The 22,226-nt window shown below is 40.9% G+C and overlaps 1 protein-coding gene across 2 annotated transcripts in view; it reads left to right on the top strand.

The window, feature by feature from the left end:
* LOC147029735 (potassium voltage-gated channel subfamily A member 3-like) overlaps positions 1-18,898 on the top strand; it is an 87,177-nt gene extending 68,279 nt beyond the window's left edge. For both annotated transcript variants that reach the window (XM_085873008.1, XM_085873009.1), the window contains one exon: positions 12,523-18,898. In XM_085873008.1, the coding sequence (XP_085729134.1) occupies positions 12,523-12,586 (64 nt within the window). In that variant the 3' untranslated portion in view covers positions 12,587-18,898. The remainder of the gene's footprint in view (positions 1-12,522) is intronic.
* The last annotated feature ends 3,328 nt before the right edge of the window (positions 18,899-22,226 follow it).

Here is a 22,226-nt window from a genome sequence, read left to right as displayed (position 1 = left end):
TGGAAGATGCACATTTTGGATTTGGTTTGAAGTCGATACGACCATTTTAGTGGACGTTATTTCGAAAATAAGAATTTCGGTTTTTCGGTGACCTTGACCTTGACCTTTGACCTAGATTCACCAAAAACTACAAGTGTCTAAGTTGGACCATAGCCGACGTCTCTACCCAGTTTGGTCATGATCGCTGAAACAGTGTGGCTGCTACAGGGTAAACAAACACACAAACAAACAGACAGACACACAGAATGACACACACAACCGACCAACATAATTGCCGAAATCCGAAGGATTCTGGCAATTAACAAACAGACAGACAGACAGACAGACCAAAAAAAAAAACAGACAGAGAGGGGTGAAAACATAATCTCCAGACAGACTAACAGACAGACAGACAGACAGACAGACCAAAAAAAAAACCAGATAGAGAGGGGTGAAAACATAATCTTCTTCACCTTCGGTAGCAGAATTAATTATGGGTTAAGAGGGTTATATAAAATAAATAGGAAAAGCTCCAGTGGAGTGTTTATTGTGAGCAAGAGAAACACTTTGACATCTCAGAGATTGCTTTTAATATGGATGGAAAGGTTTCATGATCATACCTCTCTTTAAATCAACATGAGTTATTCGTTTGATCAAAATATATATATTCTTCATAAAAGTTTTGGCACATTGTAAAATTATAACTCCAACCTTCCAACTCTTGGTGTGCCAATTTCTTTCATTCCATGTGTTCTTTCCATTTAAAATCACACAAAGGCTTCACCATTCTGCACTCACAACCTTTTTGCACACCTGATTTTCAGTACAAATGGTACGATGGTACAAACTTCATTGACAAGGAGGTTGAATATTCATAACCTCATCATGTTCTTTACTATATTAAGCGAACAATCCTTCTATGTCCTAAACTCGAAACTATTTTTGGGTGATCGAGCATCATACATCAGGTGCCCCCTCGGTGGGGAGAGGGGCAGTGCTTGACTTGCATCGACATGTTCAGATGCTCTGTTGGGACTCAAACCAATTTCATTCAAATATTTATTTCCGTATGCAGAAAGGAAATTAATATGCAAAGAGTCCAAGGTGTCCGCAATACTATGCTGAGTGCCATGAGTGGTTTCATGATCCTGTATGATGTTAAAGCAGGTAAAATATGTTTAACAGCAACAAATTACTTTGCTAATTTTTTTTTCCAGAATCGATGGAAATCAACTTTCAGCCCTCAACAATTCATACAGTGCTATGTTTAAATATCTATATATTACTAAAACCCTCATCTTGTGTATATATATATATATATATATATATATATATATATATATATATATATATATATATATATATATATATATATATATATAGATATGTATGTATGTTCCCGAAATACAGCCAAAACGGTAGACGATAGCGCAAAAATTCTAGCCTACCTTACTCACCATTCACCTGCGGTGTGCAGTCTCAAGTTTTGTTAAAATCAGGCAATGAAAAAATTATGAAAAAAATCAATTCCCGATTCAGTCAAGTCCTCTTCGGGATTATCTATCTATAATTCCAGCAATGTGTGTGTGTGTGTGTGTGTGTGTGTGTGTGTGTGTGTGTGTGTGTGTGTGTGTGTGTGTGTGTGTGTGTGTGTGTGTGTGTGTGTGTCTGTCTGTGACCAATGTTTCTCGACAACCACTGGTCCGATCTAATTGAAACTTGCCAGATATATTTCTGGGGACCTGAGGATGTGCCTTTTCAAGGTTTGATATTAATCGGACAAGTGCTTCCCAAGTTATCGCCATTTATTTACCAAACCAATGACAGGACACGTTGCTGCGTGGGCGTGGCCGATGGGGGAAGAGAACCTCAGCCACGTTCCCCATTACGGGTTACAACGTACGGACTTCCGGATAATGATGACTTCGTGTATTCTAATAATTTCTCGATTTCTTATGCGCATTTATAGATAAACACAATGCCCCAAGTTATGATCGTTTTCATATTAGACGGTGCATAAATTTCGGTAACATCAGAGTGAGCTGGTATGCTCCGAACCAAGAAGTAAATGTTTTTTTTTTGCACGAATTTTTTTTTTCTCTTCTCTTCTCTTGGTGTTTTTCCTTGTGACGACATTGCGAAAAGGCAAAATACGTTGGCGCTAATTCAATAATTGGCCATTGAAACTAACAATCTATCAAAACGTTGGCAGATCCAGCAGCCTCTGCATTCTTGCCCTGGACGAGGAAACAAAGAAGAAACGCTGTTTCCTCAGCAATGTCGTTTATGAAGAGGTGCTAACGAGATAAAGGTGTGTACAAATGTACATGGAGACAATTTTTAATATTATTTATTTATTGAAGAAAAATTGTTCCGAAAATAATTTATCAAAAAAAGTGCACAACTTTTTTTTGTTTTCAATTGTCAAAACGTTGTGGCCTTTGGAAGTGTTAAGGAATTCAGCTCCACTCAACATGCTTGCCAATGAAATACATCTCAACTTGGTGGTAAAAACGATTCACAACGACGGGTTTCCTTACTCATTGCTCTGCAGTCTGCATTCAACCCCTTCATTTGTCATCTCATTGACCTCATTTCATCTATCTATAATTCCAGCAACGTGTGTGTGTGTGTGTGTGTGTGTGTGTGTGTGTGTGTGTGTGTGTGTGTGTGTGTGTGTGTGTGTGTGTGTGTGTGTCGTCTATCTATAATTCCAGCAGTGTGTGTGTGTGTGTGTATGTGTGTCGTCTGTCTATAATTCCAGCAATGTGTGTGTGTGTGTGTGTGTGTGTGTGTGTGTGTGTGTGTGTGTGTGTGTGTGTGTGTGTGTGTGTGTGTGTGTGTGTATGTGTGTCGTCTGTCTATAATTCCAGCAATGTGTGTGTGTGTGTGTGTCGTCTGTCTATAATTCCAGCAGTGTGTGTGTGTGTGTGTGTGTGTGTGTGTGTGTGTGTGTGTGTGTGTGTGTCTCGTCTGTCTATAATTCCAGCAATGTGTGTGTGTGTGTGTGTGTGTGTGTGTGTGTGTGTGTGTGTGTGTGTGTGTGTGTGTGTGTGTGTGTGTGTGTGTGTGTGTGTGTGTGTGTGTCGTCTATCTATAATTCCAGCAGTGTGTGTGTGTGTGTGTCGTCTATCTATAATTCCAGCAATGTGTGTGTGTGTGTGTGTGTGTCGTCTGTCTATAATTCCAGCAATGTGTGTGTGTGTGTGTGTGTGTCGTCTATCTATAATTCCAGCAATGTGTGTGTGTGTGTGTGTGTGTGTGTGTGTGTCGTCTGTCTATAATTCCAGCAGTGGGTGTGTGTGTGTGTGTGTGTGTGTGTGTGTGTGTGTGTGTGTGTGTGTGTGTGTGTGTGTGTGTGTGTGTGTGTGTGTGTGTGTGTGTGTGTGTGTGTCGTTTCCGAGAGCGAAGGGACGGCCTGTGGTTGTTGTTTCTGATACGCGGTTTGAAAGTTTTTGTTTTTGTTTGCACGTATGGCCACGCAAGTACGGGCATGCACTAGTTTGATCAATGCAAACAACATCAACGGTATCGTTTGCTGGAGCTATCGTCTTCTTCTTCTTTTTTTTTTTTTTTTGAAATGATCTTTTTATCAAACGCTGTCACAACGGGAACCCGTCAAGGGTGGTCTCGTTAATAAATAAAATTGTGCTTCGAAGATTACGCACAATAATTTATTCGACTTTCTTTTCTCCGTTTTTTTTTTTCACATTGACGTGCAATATCAAGTTTCGTTCAAATCGGGCAACGAAAAAAATTATAAAAATTCAATTCCTGATTCAGTCAAGTACTCTTTGGGATTATTTGATCAATGCAAACAACCTCAGTGGTATAGTTCGCTGGAGCTATCTTTTTTATTTTTTTTTATGAGTTTTTTTTTTAATGAGTTTTTTTTGTTATCAACCGCTGTCACACCAACAACCCAACGTGTTCACGGGTCGTCTCGTACATTCTAAAATCACCTTCCTTTCCTGTTTCTGAAAACGTAAACCTTTTTTTTTAGTACAGATTCTTTGATTGCCTTGGTTGGTGCCCAAATGTCCAACTGCTCAGTCTGTCCCCGATTCCCTCCAATTATGGGTGAGAGACAAAATTGGGTTTTGTTATTTGAATATTAACTGCTATTGAAATGATATGTGCTACATGGTGTGCATTTTTCTTAGCTGTCATTGACATTTCACCAATAAGTGATGAAACTGGTCTGGTGGGTGAGGGGGGCATTTAGTATTAGGATTGTCATGTGTGTGCAACTTGTGAATGTCTACAGCTGTAGAGGAACCCGGGTAGGGCTTGAAACAACAAAATGACTTTCCTTGTGTTGCTTTTCTTTGTTGCTTTATGCAGAAGCAGGTTTCTTCAGCTGGAAGAGCATGGGAGTCAATTTATTTGACAATCCTAGCCACCTAGGGGAAACAATGTGCATGATGATCTTAGGCTTGTGTGCGGCTGCTCGGCCATGGAAACCCATTTCATGAAGTTCTTGACGAACAGTGTTTGTGCTGACATTGCTTCCAGAGGCAGTTTGGAACTCGGTCATGAGTGCTGCAACCGACGACAGACGATTTTTCGGCGCTACGCGCTTAAGCACTCAACTATCCCGTTCTGTGAGCTTGTGTGGTCTACCACTTCACGGCTGAGCTGTTGTTGCTGCTAGACGTATCCACTTCATAATAACAGCACTTACAGTTGACCAGGGCAGCTCTAGCAGGGCAGAAATTTGATGAACTGACTTGCTGGAAAGGTGGCATCCTATGATGGTGCCACGTTGAAAGTCACTGAGCTCTTCAGTTCGGCCCATTCTCCTGCCAATGTTTGTCTATGGAGATTGCATGGCTGTGTGCTTGATTATATACACCTGTCAGCAACGGGTGTGGCTGAAATAGCTGCACCCACTAATTAGACGAGGTGTCCACATACTTTTGGTCATGTAGTGTAGATCCATATGTGGTCATCATTGCCTCTATTATCATTAATAAGAACAGAAACAAATGCATATTTCATTCTGAACACAATATTTGCAGAAGACTATTATTAACACTTAAAACATGAAGATCCTTCCTATTTATTGTTTCATTGTATTTTTTGTTTTGCCCACCAATTGACATCATTGCTCAAAAACAGAATACTTAAATAGGCATTTCTCATGAACACAAGGTCATATTTACTGAGATAACTTTAGGGCTCCTTCCATGATGTGGAAATCGATAAAACTGGAAAATTATGTCACAGTTTCCTCATTTAAATGGAATATCCTCTTTCGAACATGTCATAAGCATCATTGTACAATTACATCTTCCTTACTACAAAGAACGAGCCATTTCATACTATTTTGAGTTCAATTTTTTTATTCAATAATCTGCATTTTTCTTTTAATCACGTGTAAGAGCAGTATTATCCATATTATTCGATTGTTGAGATTTGCTGTATATTCAACATGAAAAGCATGAAGGTCATAAGACAGAAGTGCTGTAAATTAAAAAAAAAAATTCAGAAAGGGAAGAAAGCAAATAGTACAAGGGAGGAAAAGTAGGGTGTCAGATTGAAAAGGATCCAAGAGAAAGGTAGGAAGGAAACAGGAAGAAGGGGAGGATGGGGAAAGTGGTTGTGGGAAGGAGAGAGGTGGCTCAATATTTTACTATTTATACATACAGTAGGTTCTTAGGATATGATCCCTATTCTCTTTTAGATATACATATTCTGTGGAGTCCTTGCTGATACCATATTTGAGGCATCAAAAGCCGGTCCAACAAAAGGCAATTTCATTGTAATTACACTCATGACTCGGTCAACCCCTGATCAGGAGTTTGTGTCATCACCCCTTTTTAAATTATTAACTGTTCATACTTCATTCCTTTGGTTAATTAACATCTGCCCAAGGAGCATATCAATAACTTTTGCATTTGCAACACCTCATCAAGCATCCTTCAGGACTCATTACAATTCATTCAGATTGATAAGATTCAGGTCAATAAGCATGATTCACTCACTTGCTATCACAACCGTTTTCTGACTTGGTTCTTATGTCACCATCAATTTTGTTTGCCGAGGGAAGGGTTTTGTTAAGGGAGGATGGTCAAGCGAGACCAGAATAAAGACTGCCAGACCAAATGGAGATTTGTGATCTGTTTGCCACTGTACATAGAATTGCATATGATTATGAACTTCTGGTTTCCAGAAGAGGTAGCAGCTTCAAAGAGTGACCTGCTTCCAAAGTTAAGTAAACTGATCCAGATTTTTGTCCGTTACCGTCAATTGTTGTGCAATATAGTTTGTGATGATCATTGTTCATATTGTGTATGCATCACCATGTATTTTGTGTGCATGTTTAGTTATTTTGATCTTTGTGTCTGCCTCAGCTAATTATGCCCACCAATCCATCATCCCCACCTGCTTGTCATTCCCCTCCAATTGTATCTCTGTCCCAAATCCCACCCTTGCTCTAATTCCTTCCTTATACCTCCTGTATAAACTACAAAAAGACCCCTTATCTCACATTTTGATGGTACGTCTTGCTCCTTTTTAGCCACATGTTCAACAGGACCGCTTCCTCATTTACTCATTGCTAAACTTTATCTTCTCCACTATAATAACTAGAAAGTTCATCGAACACAATACCCCAAGCATTGTTTTAGTATTTTCTTCAATTTTAATAAAACAATGATTTTAAGGATCTTTTTTTTTAATCCTAAAGTTTAGCACGACTGAAGCAGTCTTATAGACATCACTCGTATACACTGTAATAAGACAAAGTTGAGTCGCAGTTTAGGAGATGGAGGCTTCATTGATAGATTTCACATGAGGTCACGATTGGGCACGACACACATGCCACCATACCATCTTTATGGGCAACAAACCGACTGATAACTCGATACGCTAATATTCATAGCCACAGGAGATCGTTAACAATGGTGAATACATGCAGTGGTGTTGGCTGTTACAATAGATATAATTGGGACAATGAATCGTATTATTCAATTCCTTCCATGACAAGTGACCAAAAAGCTGTCGGGAAATGGAGATTGTTATGGCTGCTTCGATTGAACAGGGCTAACTATTTCCTTTGAATCAGACAAAGATACAGCAGTTTGTTGAGCACTCGTGGCATCTCTCGAGCTGTCATCTTGTAGGAACAAAAAGCAACCTTCTGTATCTGTGATATCCATTTCAATGGACAGATTGTTTGCTGGCTTAATCTCATACCCGCAGTAACCTGGGGCTTTGATTCCAATTAATTGTAATCCGAGGCCCTTATGTATGTAATTTAATTTAAAAAGAGGCTTAAAGGCCTATAAATAAATGAATTCTGGGTTTTAACACAATTTTACTCAGTGTCTATTAAATCACCACATGCATCACATTACATTAGTTATTTGCTCCTGTTGTTTGTAGCCATTGTAACATCCTTAAAAACAAAAAACACTAGGTTTCCTTTTAGGAATGATTTCCAATTTTGTTTGACTGCCAGGCTGGCAGACAGAGTAAATATATATATATATATATATATATATATATATATATATATATATATATATATATATATATATATATATATATATATATCTCCTCACTCCTTTCTGCGCACGTGCGATCGGGACAAATTCAGAGCCAAAGTATGGTAAAATGGCAAACATGTCGTCCTTTTCATGTTCCGAATCGTGTTCAAAATATAACATTCAATTTAAATAAGTTGATCCTCGAACACAAACTGATAAAGTGGACAGACAGATGGACGAACAGACATGACCTAATTGTTTAACCCCACTTTATACTTTGCGTGCACGGGGTAACTGGAGAGTTCATAGAACACCTTACCCCATGCAGTGTTGAAGAATATAATTCAATCAAAATATAATAATGATTTTAAAGGTCGTATAAAAAAATTCTGGAAGTTTAGTGCCATTGATGGTGTCTGATACACCACCTTATTTAATATGTCTAAGTACTGTTTAATGCAAGAGTTTTGAAAGCGTAAAAAGTCGATTTATATTTTATAGTGTTCAAGTATATAATTCAATTGAAATAAAATAGCAACTTTAAAGGTCTTACAAAAAAATCTGGAAGTTTATTGCTGCAGCAACACCTAATCAAGCATGCAGAATTTTGTACACTGCCTTATTTAACATGTTACATGAGTTATTTGTGCCTGTTGTTTGTGTTCTTTATGACGACTTTAAAAACAGTAAAGTTCCTGCTTGGAATGAGTATCAGTTTTGTTTGACTGCCAGACAGGAAGACAGTAAAAAAGATTATTTCACTCCTCTCTGCACATGCATGATCGAGTCTAATTCAGAGCCAAATTACTGCTAAACGAAAAGTTGGTTTTCCAATTCATGTTCAGATTTGTGTTCAAAATATAACATTCAATTGGAGTTAAGTTGTTCCTCAATCATAAACTGACGTTTGTGGATGGACAGACTGACAGATAAAAGTGAACCAATTGCTTAACCCCGCTTTCCACTTCACATGCATGGGGTAAAAAGTCATTTATAATTGCCACTCGTTCTGACAATTCCTTCAGTCATTTAGTCCCAACATATTTATTTTCTCACCTCCCCTTTTCTTCCTCCTCCCATCTTACTCCGTCAACTCAAATCTTTTAAATGACAATTATAAAATGTATAATCTTCCAACACAATAACCTTCTCCCATACTGCGTCCTCTACTTCCTTTTGTTGTACACCGCTCTTTCCCAATTCCATATCGAGGTAATACACCATGTCATCGCCAGGCACCAAAAGAAGAGAGTCCTCAGTTTTTACTCTTTATTTTTATTTTTATTTTATTTTTTTTTCTTGGTTATTGCACACTGCTCTTTCCAAATTCCATATCCAGGTGATGCACGATGTCATTGCCGGGCTCCAAAAGAAGGGAGTACTCAGCTTTTACTCCTTTTGTTTGTTTGTTTGTTTTCTTTGTTGTCCAAGCAATATCACAGCCATCCTTTGAGCAAAGAAGCTGAAATCTGTGGATAACAGTAAAGATGTACTTTGACAAAAACAGTTTTTTTTAATTTTTTTGATTAATCAATTAATTGATTCATTTCTTAATAATTATTAAGTAGAATTAAATGCATTGCCGGGCACCCTGGTGATGTCACACGCTGGAGGGAATGTTATTTATTTATTTAGCATGGGGCGGTGTACTTTGAATGTACCTGTATTTGTTTCTATTTCATTCCTGGATGGATTGCAAACCCGCATCCCATCTCCCATCATGTTCATACAGCGCTATCTCTGTGCCCTTAATCATCCTTCTCAATGTTGCAATCCTGTTGTCAGTCTTCGTCGATCTGCCCTTGTCATTCTGAAATCAAACCCGTTTTGTAATGAATGTGGGATTAGGGTGGTAAACTCCTTCAAATCATGATTCTCCCCTACATCATCTTATTCACACCTGAATTGCAACACCCACTACAGGTTCTATCGCCCACACGCTGCTCTGTGTCCCCCAATTCCATATCCTTCCACCCCCATGTCCCTCCTCCATGTAACACCATGCACTGCCCTATCTTTGCTTAGCAAACACCAGACCACTTCTTTGACACCCACATGCCACATCTCCCTTTGCTTCTTACACACCCTGCTGCCTCTCTGCTTCTCCCACACCATGTCCCCTCTCCCTCCACAACCATGCCCCACATTGTGGTGTACTGGCATACGTGGGCAAGGCACAATGCAGGGAGCGTTGTGGAGGGGTGGAGGAGTGGTTTTGGTGGTCACGTGTCTGCATGGGATATAGGGGTTCGCGCCGCTTGAGGCATCTTTGTGTAGTCTGCAGTAGTGTGCATTCGGACGGGCAATAAACAGAGTTCGACAACCCTCACGACTATCCGAGTCCCACTGCCCTCCGGACACTACACACATCACCTCGCCACCCACTCTCCATGCTCCCCGCCCCTCTTCCCAAATTCCCACACCCTGCTAACAAGCTCTCCTCTCCTGTCCCTAACTCAATGGACATCCTAAATCTGAGGCCTGCGCTCCATTCTGACATATCTCTCAATCCAAACTGCCATGACTAAACCTGGCATTATCTGCTTCACAGAATCCTTCCCCCTCCAAGATGTCCCTGATTTCCATGTGTCCCTATTGTGTCCTCAGGTGGCAGAGTTGCAGTTTACATCAATAAATCGATTTCTCATTGTCCAAGTACTGTTCTCACCCCCTCCCAACTCCCATGAGTACCTTTCTCTGTGCTTTACCCTCTGCAACCACTTATTACACTGCAGCAAAAGACTACTGTGACTCCATGGACCTGACCAAATCTGTGAAATGTCTGATCACAATTTCTGCCAATGGTAAAACCTCCCTTCTGGACATGATAATGACCAATTTTCCTCTTGTCTCCTGTTCCTCCATTACTTCAATTGATTCATCTGATAACATGCTTGTGAGAGTCATAATCTCTCTGGCTATTGTCAGAGAGCCACCTCAGCAACAGCGAATCTGACAATTAACTCAGGCCAACTGGAAGGGACTGCAAGCTGCCCTCTTGTTTCAAGACTGTTCTTTTATCGTCACCTCTCCTGATATTAATGCAACTTGATTTTTTTTTTTCCACAAAAGCATGCTCTCCTTTGTGCACATTTATATTGTTGTGGATTCCCGCCCGCCGGCGTACGAGCGACCGCGTTTAGCCAATGGCGGCCGCCTCACCCACCGAACGGACAATCTAGTCACAGCCTTCCGAATCAAACGCCGGAATCCCGCTACGGGTGTGTTTTGAGCACACCACAGCCTAGTCAACACTCTACCCCCATGCTACAGGGTCAATCGCCGAATCGTCGATATACCTAATTAATCGCGCAGGCAGACTACTGAGAGACTGTACCTCAACGGGGCCGCTTGGAAACGAGCCGCTTGAGCAGCTCGCTTCGTTTTGGGATAACCGAGCGGGGTATTTATCGCGCAGCCCCATTGGACCCGATCACTTTATCGGCTATTTAAAAACCAACTATATTCTGAACGCAGAACGGCAGTTCAAATAGGGAAAAGGACGCAACGAACGGGTTAGCATTTAAACAAGCACATTTATTGAATAAGCAGCACATATGCAGTCATGCTGTCATATAATCCAGCAAGGCAAGACACGCATGCAGTTTGCAATTGACAAAGGCAAAAACAAAAGCACTCATGCAATTATGTAACATGTAAGGGCCAAACCACGAGCAATGCAAAAGAGCTACTACCGTCTATCTATTATGTGCACACTTAACAGTTCTACTTAAAGACATGGCGCCACAACGTTCACGCAAAGAAACAAGGAAAAACCCCAGGACAGACAAGGGGTAGACTGGACCCCTTGGGGTCTTTATAAACACGGAGCCGTGTAGACCGCAAAGGCTTTATAAACACGTAGAGCTTGTATCCAACTTGTTCATCCCATGTTTCCTCCTCCCCCTCCCCTTGATCTTCTTCTTCATTCCCATTGTTCCAACGTGTCCCTTTACCTTGTCGCTCTACCCTGCTGTTCCTATGTTTTCCCCCTCTCCACTACGCTCTTCTGATTATATTATGTTCTGGTACATTCTGTGTTCTCACTCTTCCATGAGCCTCAACTTTGCACCTAAAAAAAATAGGGGAAAAAGACAGAAAATGTCATAATCCCCGTTGTTTTAGTAATTTTGCTTCAGGGAGTTAAAGGGCTAGCCCATATTTATTTACAACTAAAATGGCCGCCAGTCAACCAGTCGGCCATCTTTGATCAGATCACAAAATAAAGTTAGATGCAAGTGCATGCCATCATATACTGTGCATGTGCCATGTTTGAACTGAATCGGACCAGGCGTGTCCGAGAAATGGTTGGGGACACATTTAAGTAACAAAATGGCCACCAGTCAGCCATGTTGGATCTGATCTCGAAACAAAAATGACGTGCATATGCAGTCCATCGCTCCTTATCAGTGTGCCAAGTTTAAACAACATCGGTAAATGCATGTCCGAGAAATACTTGAGGACGTGTTCAACATCGAGGATTTTTTTTACAACTAAAATGCCCACCAGTCGGCAACCTTAGATCTGATCTGGAAACAAAATAATGTGCATATGTATATGAGGAGGAGTGATGTAAGCGACATTTTTTAATGATATGATGATGATAGGCTCGGATGATAGGGTAAGGGTTAAAATAGTGCTATATGGTATTAACTCCAAAATGGCCGATGTGTCCCTTACATCACTCCTCCTCACGGCGCCTCATATGATGATGTGTTGTCTTTGCACCAAGTATGAATAAAATAGGTCCATACATGTCTGAGATATGGTTGCAGACACATGCACGCACAGACACAAAAATCAAGACCAAATCCATAAGCTCCCATTTCAGACTAAGTCCAACAGGGGCTAATAAAGTAAGGAATTGAAATAATCCTTGTAGGAACATATACTATCATATGATGATAATACCTTGCTTCAATTGTTCTGGTGACCCTAGAATAGGTCACTGCTGAAAAAATGTGGTTTATGTCACATAAGCAACCTTTAAAACTCAGAATGACTTCCTCTGGTTTCCTCTCTCTATCTCTCTCTCTCGAACCTCCCTCAGGCATTTTCAGGAAAAGCTTCGGCTGCATACCATAAGGTGGGCTGAGGGTAGTGGTGGCACATGAATCTGAGGATGCAAGACTTAATTTCCTTCGAACTTTGAGAACATTTTTACTTCAAATGAAATTTCAACCACGTTATACCCTAAAGGGGTTTGAGGGAGTGACTTGATTTAATTGTTTTTATTTTTCATTCCATTTAAAAATGTTTACTAATCCACTGGCTAAAAATATATAGAATCATCTCCGATGAAACCATTTGAAGGTTATAAAATTATGATTACTCTCAAAGTGTTTGACATCACAATATAGATGTAGATAACGAAGCTGCAGCGGTAAGCCTCATTCAGCGCACACGGGAAAGCCGAAGAATCAAAATGACTTCACAAGGGGCATGATGGAGGGAAACCTGTGTGCAGCTCGGCTATCCATCAAGGAAATGCATGAGATAAAGATCTTCATGAAGAGTCTCAACGGCCTTCATGCAATAGAAAAATGACCTCCATGACCGCAAGCAGAATTCTGGACACAAATAAATACTATTGACAGGAGTAGTCAAAGAATTGTGGGAAGCCAAAATCACAATTTTATCCACAAGTTGATTATATTTTTTGGCCAGTGGCTGTACATATGTTCTTAGTTGTACATTTATCATAAAACCATGTATGTACTATTTATGTAATATTTATTGTACAAACAACACATGATCATGTTTTCTTGTTGATTAAACAGTTTAGGATTTAATTTCATTCCAAAACAAAATGACTGATTTCCCAGCTTTGATGAAAGGGAGCACACACAGAATATCAAATTATTTTAAGTTAAGATACCCATTTCCATGCATTTAGGAATCATTTGTGGTTACTTACACACTTAAAAAAAAACTGCCTTACAATACCATAGTATAAAACAGAATCCCTTAAGTGCTGTAGTTTCGGCCTTCCAGTCGAGCAAGCAGGAAGCTACATTGTATTTTATCTCAAATTGAACAGGACTTGCACTCAGGACCCTTTGATACAATGTGGGACACATCGATTTGTCTTGTATCACGATTGATAGACTGACCATCATACACACATTCACACACTCACAAACACACAAGCACTTATTCTCTCACACACTTGTATATGCACTCGCATATTCATTCAAACATTCATGTCCACCCTCACACTCAAATTCCGCATCATGCAACTTCACTGGCCTTAAAGTGCATGATCACACGCACGCGCACTTGTAAACGGGCACACATGGACATGCATGCACCCATATACAAAAAAAAAACACAAACACCTACAACTGCTCAGCTTCGAAAAGATTAAAAAACCTGTCCCATACTCTGTTTACGGAGCATTGGTGCTGCCGAAGCAGTTTCTTTCCAAGGGTTGTACTGGGTGGTTTGCCATTGCCTTCCCAGCATTGATTGCCTGTGCTCTAAATCTATCCTTTTAATTGCTGAGCATTGAGCAAGGAATCAGCACGTACCATTTTTAATGTCTTTGGGATGTCTTGGCCGGGGTTTGAACCACCGACCTCCCAGACTCAGAGATTACTTGACCTTAGATGATGAAGATGATGATTGATGATTACAATGATGACTTAATGAAATTATTGTTTTTGTTATTGTTATTACTATTTCACTTATAATATTACATGAGCGGGCTGACTGCCTGACATTTAAATCCTTATTCATTAAAATTATGCAAACTGATAATTTTAGGTATTAAACTGTCACAAATATTTCTGAACCTTGATATAAAATGTGAGACTGAATTTTCATGCAAGGTTCGATTCTCACATGACACATTCACTAGCATGACAGATATTAGCAACAGATAACCAAGGACTGAGTTTGAATGAGACCTGGGTTGCAGTGATGGTGATAGCACCGCCTCCGTCATGCCTGTAATGTTCTTGCGTGACGCCTGAAGAAGTTGAACCCGGAGAGATTGGTTGGCATCCAGCAAACAAATTTTTACACTTTTGAGAAATGGCTTTGAAGATATGAATGACAATTCAGAAAAATAATGAATCGTGTCTATCCCCTTGTTTTACAACAACTTTACACAGCAGTCCTGTTATGATCTTATTATTCTTGCGTATGGCAGCTTGGCTGCCTGGTAGCGATCATTTTGTTGGGGCACGACTATGTCGCTGATGCTGTGCCCCTATAACAGTACACTTGTACTCATTTTTCCAACCTCGGAAGGATGACAGGCTGAGTCAACCCCACCTGGTGTTAATTCGGCGGAAAACGGTGCTTAAAGTCAAGACCCTAAGATCCCAAGCCAGTCACCCTAACCACTGAGCCAACATCAAGCTATGTCCCATTATGATCAAGAGATATTGTAACATTCAAATTAACAAATACAGTATTCCACTCTGTTGTACTTTCTATTTATTAGGCCACATCTTTTTAAACATAGGTTATCATGAATGTCAAATACTTTGGAGAAAACATGCAGAAAGCACAATAATTAAGTATAAAGTGCACAATTTTTTTTTGCGCAGTCCCATTGTATACCCAGGCAAGCTGGCCTCAACTGACGCAAACACCACAAACTTATATACTGACTCAAACACACTTTACCAGTATAATGATACAATAATACTGTAATCTAAATCAAATGTCCAGAAAAAGTTACAGATGTTCACATGATGCAGTTAAGCATGATAGGGATGTTCGAACTACTGTGCTTTGGCACTACTGTTTGCTTAAAGTAATAGAATACTGTATGGCTGGATTGAGATGGACAGGCCTGCAAAAAACACAACCAGCAGCAAAATTATAACATTTGCTTACAATTTTTTTTCTTTTTTAAAAGAGACAGAGCTGAAAGCACGACGCTACCCTCATGGAAGTGACAACAGTTAGGACGCTCCCATCAACCCACCCCTGCCTCTCCACCTCCCAGGGCATTACCCCAAAAAGAAAGTGGATAATTGCCCATAAAACTGCTAAATTGTTGAAAAACCTCAGCATGAACCAGAAAACCTGTGGTCGTTCGAATTGCCAAATACAATGCAATTCAGGTTAATGGGAAAACCAGGATCGTGTTCAGCACAGCAGCAAATGTTTGGAAAAACACTTCCATAAATACAACTGAACATGACTCAGCCAGATGCTCTTCAGTCAGACCCTAGTGATTTGAAAGGACTCCTATAGCCGATAGACGTTGATGGATCCTATAAACTCGACACCTCCGCCCTCTGTTTTCATGCACCTTGTCTGTCCCTTCCTCCCGCTCTGATACCCATCCAATGCCCCCACCACCCATCTTCCCAAGTCGTCCTCACACCATCCCAAGGCTCCAATCGCACCAGTCTCTGTTTCTCCTGCTTCCCTCACTTTGTGAGTCGCTGACATCACAGGGCTTCGAACAAACTTATCAAAAATCTCTCCATCCAAATCGCCTCTGACTCTCCTGCTAGTATCTGTCAGACTGAAAACTTTCTTACAAAAGATCTTTTTGACTCGTCTATCTCCTTCCCTGGCTGTGCACACTCCTGGCCTTTGAAAGATCTTTCATACTGGAGGTGGGGTTGTTGGAAATGTTCAGAATTCCCTTGCCCACAGCCCCTACCTTTTCTGGCATCCCCTAACCCATGTAGTATTTGACATAGTCTGTTTCTCTGTAACAACTTATTGGTTCTTTGTATGGTTTACCATCCCCTGAACTTTCAGAACTCCATCTACAAGGCTCTTTCTTTAGCTATGGATTCCCTGCTGTCCTACACCAGTTCTCTCTTTTTAATCTGTGGATATTTCAACTGCAACAGTGCCAGTTGGCATGCCAGTCAGTCATCAAACTCTAGGCCATGGTGGTACAGCCAAGGCATTTTGAAAACAGCTGCCCTTACTGATTGTTGTCTTTATCTAGAGTGCTCAACTCTATCCAAATGATATTTGTATAGTCGTGTCAAAGTTCACCTCTAGTCTGTCTTGCTACTCCTCTGATCATGCTATTTTGGAACTGTTTGGCAGTCTTCAAAGCCACTAAGGTGCAGAGGTTAATGGGAGTTTGACCACACAGATTGGAAGAGAAAAATCCAATATCTCCCTCACAGACTGATCCATTATCTCATCACCTAAGAACATCCACAATTCCTGGAATTCCTTCCTCAACATACAACATTCTCTCCACCAATTCATCACTTCATGCCACAACCAAACTATTGAGCATTCTGTTCTTGGTACATTAAGGCATCCACTGCTATTATACAGTTTATTTAATGGCCCCAGTCAATCCTACATACCGGTGAGAGCAGCAGGGGAACCTTTTTGGTGCAATTCTTTCAATACCAGCTAGCTCGGCCTGACGTCCAACTCAAGGTGGGAGGAATTTGGAATTTGGCTAGAGTGCCAGCAATAACTTGCTGACTCTTCATCAAAGACACCCATGTGAAATTTTAAGTTCACCAAATCATGGTAGCAGATGGGGTACCGAGTTTAACGCCGATCCGAGGAACAACGTGCTCTGTGAATCAGAGGCCTGCCTGAAAAGCACCAATGTAAGAGGTTATATTCAGCCTCAGAATCAAACCCAGCCTGGAATGTTCAAAGGTAATCACACAAGCTTTGCTCCATCCTGTTAGATCCCTGGTAGAATGAAGCACGTGGCAAGGCAATCACAATCAAGCGGAATACGTTCTCTAACTGTAATGCAAACTCACCTGAAGGGAACCCAGAGTCCAATCAGTCTGGATCATTCCACTGATGAACCAGAGCCTAGCATCAAGTTGATCTGCGGTCGAACCTCTCAAGGTTCTCACCATCCTCCAATGCCTGTTGGTAGCTGGTTTATGCCCGTCGACACATTTCCCTTCCGTACCTTCTCACTGCTAAAGGATGAAGTCATGTTGGACACTCCTACAGAAAAAGCTGAATATCTTAATCCTGTCTTTACTGAAAAGGGCAAAGTCTGCAATCCATCACCTCCCTACCTAAGCTTTCCACCATCACAGGTTTCTTTCTGCAGTATGTGTAGGTCTAAGTCAAGAAGGATGATGAATTACAAGTCAATCTTGTCACAGCTACAACTGGACCCAACAACATGGCACTGTAATCATCAGCAACTGTGCATTGGACCTACGTCTTCTCTTTCATCACTCTTCTCAAGATCATTTTTAGATGGTCTCTTGTCTATATCTTGGAAAGTTGCCCGTGAGAATTGCTCATTTCTTTGCGAGGTGATCAAGTCCAAGGCTTTCCGTGCTGGCTATTGTCAGTCTGTGCTTCCCTGTTCCCCTTTGACCTCTGTCGGTCTGTAAATGTGTTGCCCTCTGTTGTTTAGCTCCTACATGTGCCTAGATTTCTGTAAATATAAATAAATAAATGTCATTCAGTGGAATGCACCCAAATGCTATGCAGTCTAATGTGACCTAACGCTAATCAACTGAATGTCATGAAGTCACATGCTGTTCATATTATCAAATAATATGACTTAACAGGACTGAGTCACTATAATTGCTGTTCCACTTACATTCATTCATCTTCTCAAGCATGCACCTTCATGAGACACCACTGTCTCAGCCAAGGAAATATCGATAAGATTATTCGAAATGTTTATTATGGTGATTATTTGCAATAAATCAATGCAATAGTGCCCAAAAGCAAAGAGGAGAGGAAGAAGAATGCAATGGTGTGCAAGAGTTACTTTCTCCTTTTGGATCTTCTTTGTGAGTACTGCCATCCATCTGGAATAAGGGCTCACCTGACCGAACCGACCTCATTATGTGTTCCGAATCTCCTTGAGGTCAAGGTTCAAATGATGTCATTCAGATCGATAAGTCCAAAATGCAACAGCAGAATTTGGTTACTATGCCAGTAATAGCTTGTGCCAGTCATCAACACCCAAGTCTCAATCAAACTCGGCCTTGATTTGCCATAATCAGCATTTGTCATAAATGAAAATCTGACCATCCCAGATGTACAGCACATATACAAACTTCTGCATTGAGTTTACAGCCACAAATTTTTTAGTTCAGTTATCAGTGTCCTACATTGAGTATAAACAAAATGTTTTACCAAAATATTTTTGTGACAGTCCTTCTAAGCAGACAGAACATCAAACAAATACCACCACCTATTCCAATGCTGTATTAAGACCTCTATGATCCAGGGTGAGCAAGCAGAAGTGCGGTGGGTATACATTTGTGCTTTGCGTCGCTAGCTTTGAATTGAAAGATGAGTGAAGGCCAGGAACTTGTGTAATTACAAGTTGCAGAAGTTTGCTTGTGAGAATTTCTTACTGTGAATTTGGTGAGCATGACATGCTGTTTCCATTTTATTTGCGTGCGTTACAAGGTATGCTGATGTTCAGGTAAGAGCTTGCACTGTCAATGCAAATCACTGTCCATAAAACAAAGCTTTTTACCACATTTTAGTGTCATCTTTACTTCCATGTGGGATTATATTATAGTGGTGGGGGTTTTTTTATTTTTTTTTGCTCATCATTTCAACATCAGAAATGTGGCATTATTGGAAGTATATCTACTGTTTAATCAGCAAGGCTGGCAGCTGTGCAAACATCAATTTGTTCACAAAATTTTAATTAATCAGAAATTATCTAAAGCCCTTCACGTACGTTTCCAATGTTTTTTTTTTCTTACCTCAAACTAGCAAGACAAGATGACACAGCAATGTCATCACAAGGGAGGGCATGGGTAAAATGCAGAGAAAGCAATCCTTTGCAGTTGGAAAATATAAATTATCTTCCATTCTACCACCATGCCACACAAGGAGGGGAAATATTCCCCTGGCAGGAAATGTGAGGCAACATTCCCCCCACCCACTCCAGCATAAATACTGTACATCCTTTTTAGTCCTTTTAGACGGAATACTAAACATTTTTCATTTTAAATTGCCCGCTACACCATCACCCAGAGAGCCCTCTTATGTGGACGCTCATGATAATAAACAAATAATCAGGACAGAGAAGGTTATCTGGAAATGGGGTCCGACCATTACTGCCAGGGGAATTTCACCCAACCTTACTTTGCTTGTGTTCACAGTCCAGATCTTTCAAACTGCTTGTGATGGTTTGTGCCATCCCTTTTGCACCTAACGGTGTGAGTGGCCCATGAACAAATAATTCCACTGGAGTATGATTTTGATCGCTGCTTCAAGTGACTCACCTCTAAGCTGTCTAGCCTGGGTTTGAATCCTGACACAGCTATAAACTGTCATCCCAGTGTTTCACAGGCAGATTGATTCATCAATGTGTGTGACGTCCCTCGGATGGACGTTAAACTCGGTGTCCTGTCTGCCGGGATGAGGTGGTGGATGCTACCGATCACATGGTGTCCTTTGCTAAGAGTAGGCGAGCTATCGCCGGCACCTTGGCAAAATTCCTACGTCAACTGCTGGGAAGGCAATGGCAAACCACCCAGTATCCATCCATTGTGACCATACTCTGTGCAGAGCATTGATTTCTTGCCTAAGCAGTCTCCTTAGCTCTTGGGACAACCCTGGACAGGTCACCACTCCAACACAGATTACCAGCAAGCTGCCACTCATTTTGCTGACCTCAGAAGGATGACAGGCAGAGTCGACCCCACCTGGTATTAATTAATTCAACAGCAGAGTGGGATTTGAACTCAGGATCCTAGGATCCCAAGCCCACCACCATAACCATTAGGCCAACATCAGGCATACGCAGTAGAATTCTTGCCAAGAAACTGCTTTGGCAGTACTGAACTTGCCTCCATGCAGAACACCAAATTATGAATAGGAATTCGAGTGACTAATTAGTCTGCCGAGTTTAAGGATAATCATTGCATGAGAACCAACTGATAAATTCTGATCCTTCACAAGATAGCACAGGTGATGCATCATTTCCTACATCGACGATGTTTATATTTATTGGCATTTAAAGACAGTTTGAGGCTCATACATCGAGAAAGCATTCTCCATGCTGAAACTCATAAACTCATCAACATCGTCAAACTCCTTTCAGTAACATTTGTCATAATGTTGATCCTCGTGTTCAGAGGGTTATACAAGGAGCATTTGGTGGAGGACGTGCATAATGATCTTGTCAAATCAAGCAAACACAGGTCATGAAGAGAAGAAAACATTTTGAAGAGTACGAAGGGACATTTTCAAAATCATTCTGACATTTTTTTTTTTCATCACGAAGGGACATTTTCATTTCAGGAATGGATAGATTGTGTTTCGAAGGGGGTAAAAGAGTGGGACAAATTAGTGGAGTGAGATAGAGATTTGACTTTGGAAGACAAACAGAGAAATTGATCCCTTTTCACATTCTCCCTGGTAGGGCTGGAGTAATGCTGATAGTTGATAATGTAGGTGGGATAAGGCCTGAGAATATGTGCTCTTCTTCTTTTGTATGCAGCACAAGACTACAGGGTAGCATCATTAGCTGAGGGTGTGTCTGTGCCACTGATGCACTGCCCTCCATAGGTTAGGGCAGGAAATTGTAATTTGTTCAGGGTGACAGCACTAGCTCACCTCCACTTCAGGGACACCATGGGATCTTTAAGGTCCACCAACTAATGCCGGCAGAAGGAATGCCCAGTTTAACGACCATCCAAGGGACAGCAGACACATTGATGAATCACCCTGCCTGTAAAACTTGTGCCAGGATGAAAGTTTATAGCTGGGCCGAGATTCGAACTCAGGCCAGATGGCTTAGAGACAAGTGTGGGTACATATAGGGTATCCTGCTAGCCCACAGAAGAGGTGGTGAAATACCAGTAGGCTGCCAACCTCATGTGGTGGCCCTGTGACTCAACCTCCTTGTTGGAGATGCCATTGTTGCTCAATGCAAGCCCTTGTTTTCTTGAATGTCAAAGATGGCCAAGTTGGACAGCAGAGACCTACTATGGAGAGATGTATAAACACTATGGATAAAGGCTTCCTTTGCAGTTGTTAGGGAATGCGAAAGAAAGATGTGTAGCGATAATGGATACCAAATTGGCATCTGGTGCTTGGAGGCCGAGGTGGAAATGTGGTTGTTTCGGGATTGGTCATGGTAGATTATGATATCAAGAAGATACGTGACTACTAATTGATAATGGTTGGCTATAAATCTAACCTGTGAGTTTGTAAGAATGATTTCTCAGCGATGTAGCAAAACTACACTGCATTACCAGAAGTATTGGGACTGCCAGTCACAAACTTGAATTGAACCTTCTCAATCTGCATGTGAATTTCTTCCCCCACAATGCAAAATATCATGTGCTCCATAAAGGTGTCTTATTGTAATATTATGTCTCACATTTCATAACTCATTTTGTTGCAGTAGTCCAGTGAGGGTCCTTACACCTACCAACAAGGTAACACACACCTTGCCATACTGTTCTGTCGATTGGAAAATCGTTTGAGGATAATAACAACAATCAAAACCTCCAATGGCAAGCCCAGAGCTTCAATATAAACCCAATCAAACTACTCTGGGACATTTTGGAACTCATTAAGAACCGGTGTTAACAAACCACGATCCATCACTGAAACTGCACGTGCTCTGAAGGAGGAGGAAAGGTGTCTTATTATCCCTGATATCAGCTAAAATGGCGTATCCAAAGTGTTTGTGACAGCGCCACCCAATTTGAAATCTTTTTATTTTTTTCATCAAATGAAAAATTTCAGTTTAGGTTGGCAAGAAACAACACAGTCAACAGACTGCTTGTCATTTTTCCTAAGGAACTGTCACATATAGGGGAGAATTATTGGCAAAATGATGGT

This window comes from Eptatretus burgeri, chromosome 3 (genome assembly GCF_056783735.1).
Source record: "Eptatretus burgeri isolate ZD-2024b chromosome 3, Ebu_testis_v1, whole genome shotgun sequence".
NCBI lineage: Eukaryota > Metazoa > Chordata > Myxini > Myxiniformes > Myxinidae > Eptatretus > Eptatretus burgeri.
Note: the sequence above shows the minus strand (reverse complement) of the source record. Positions and strands in the feature narration are given on the sequence as shown.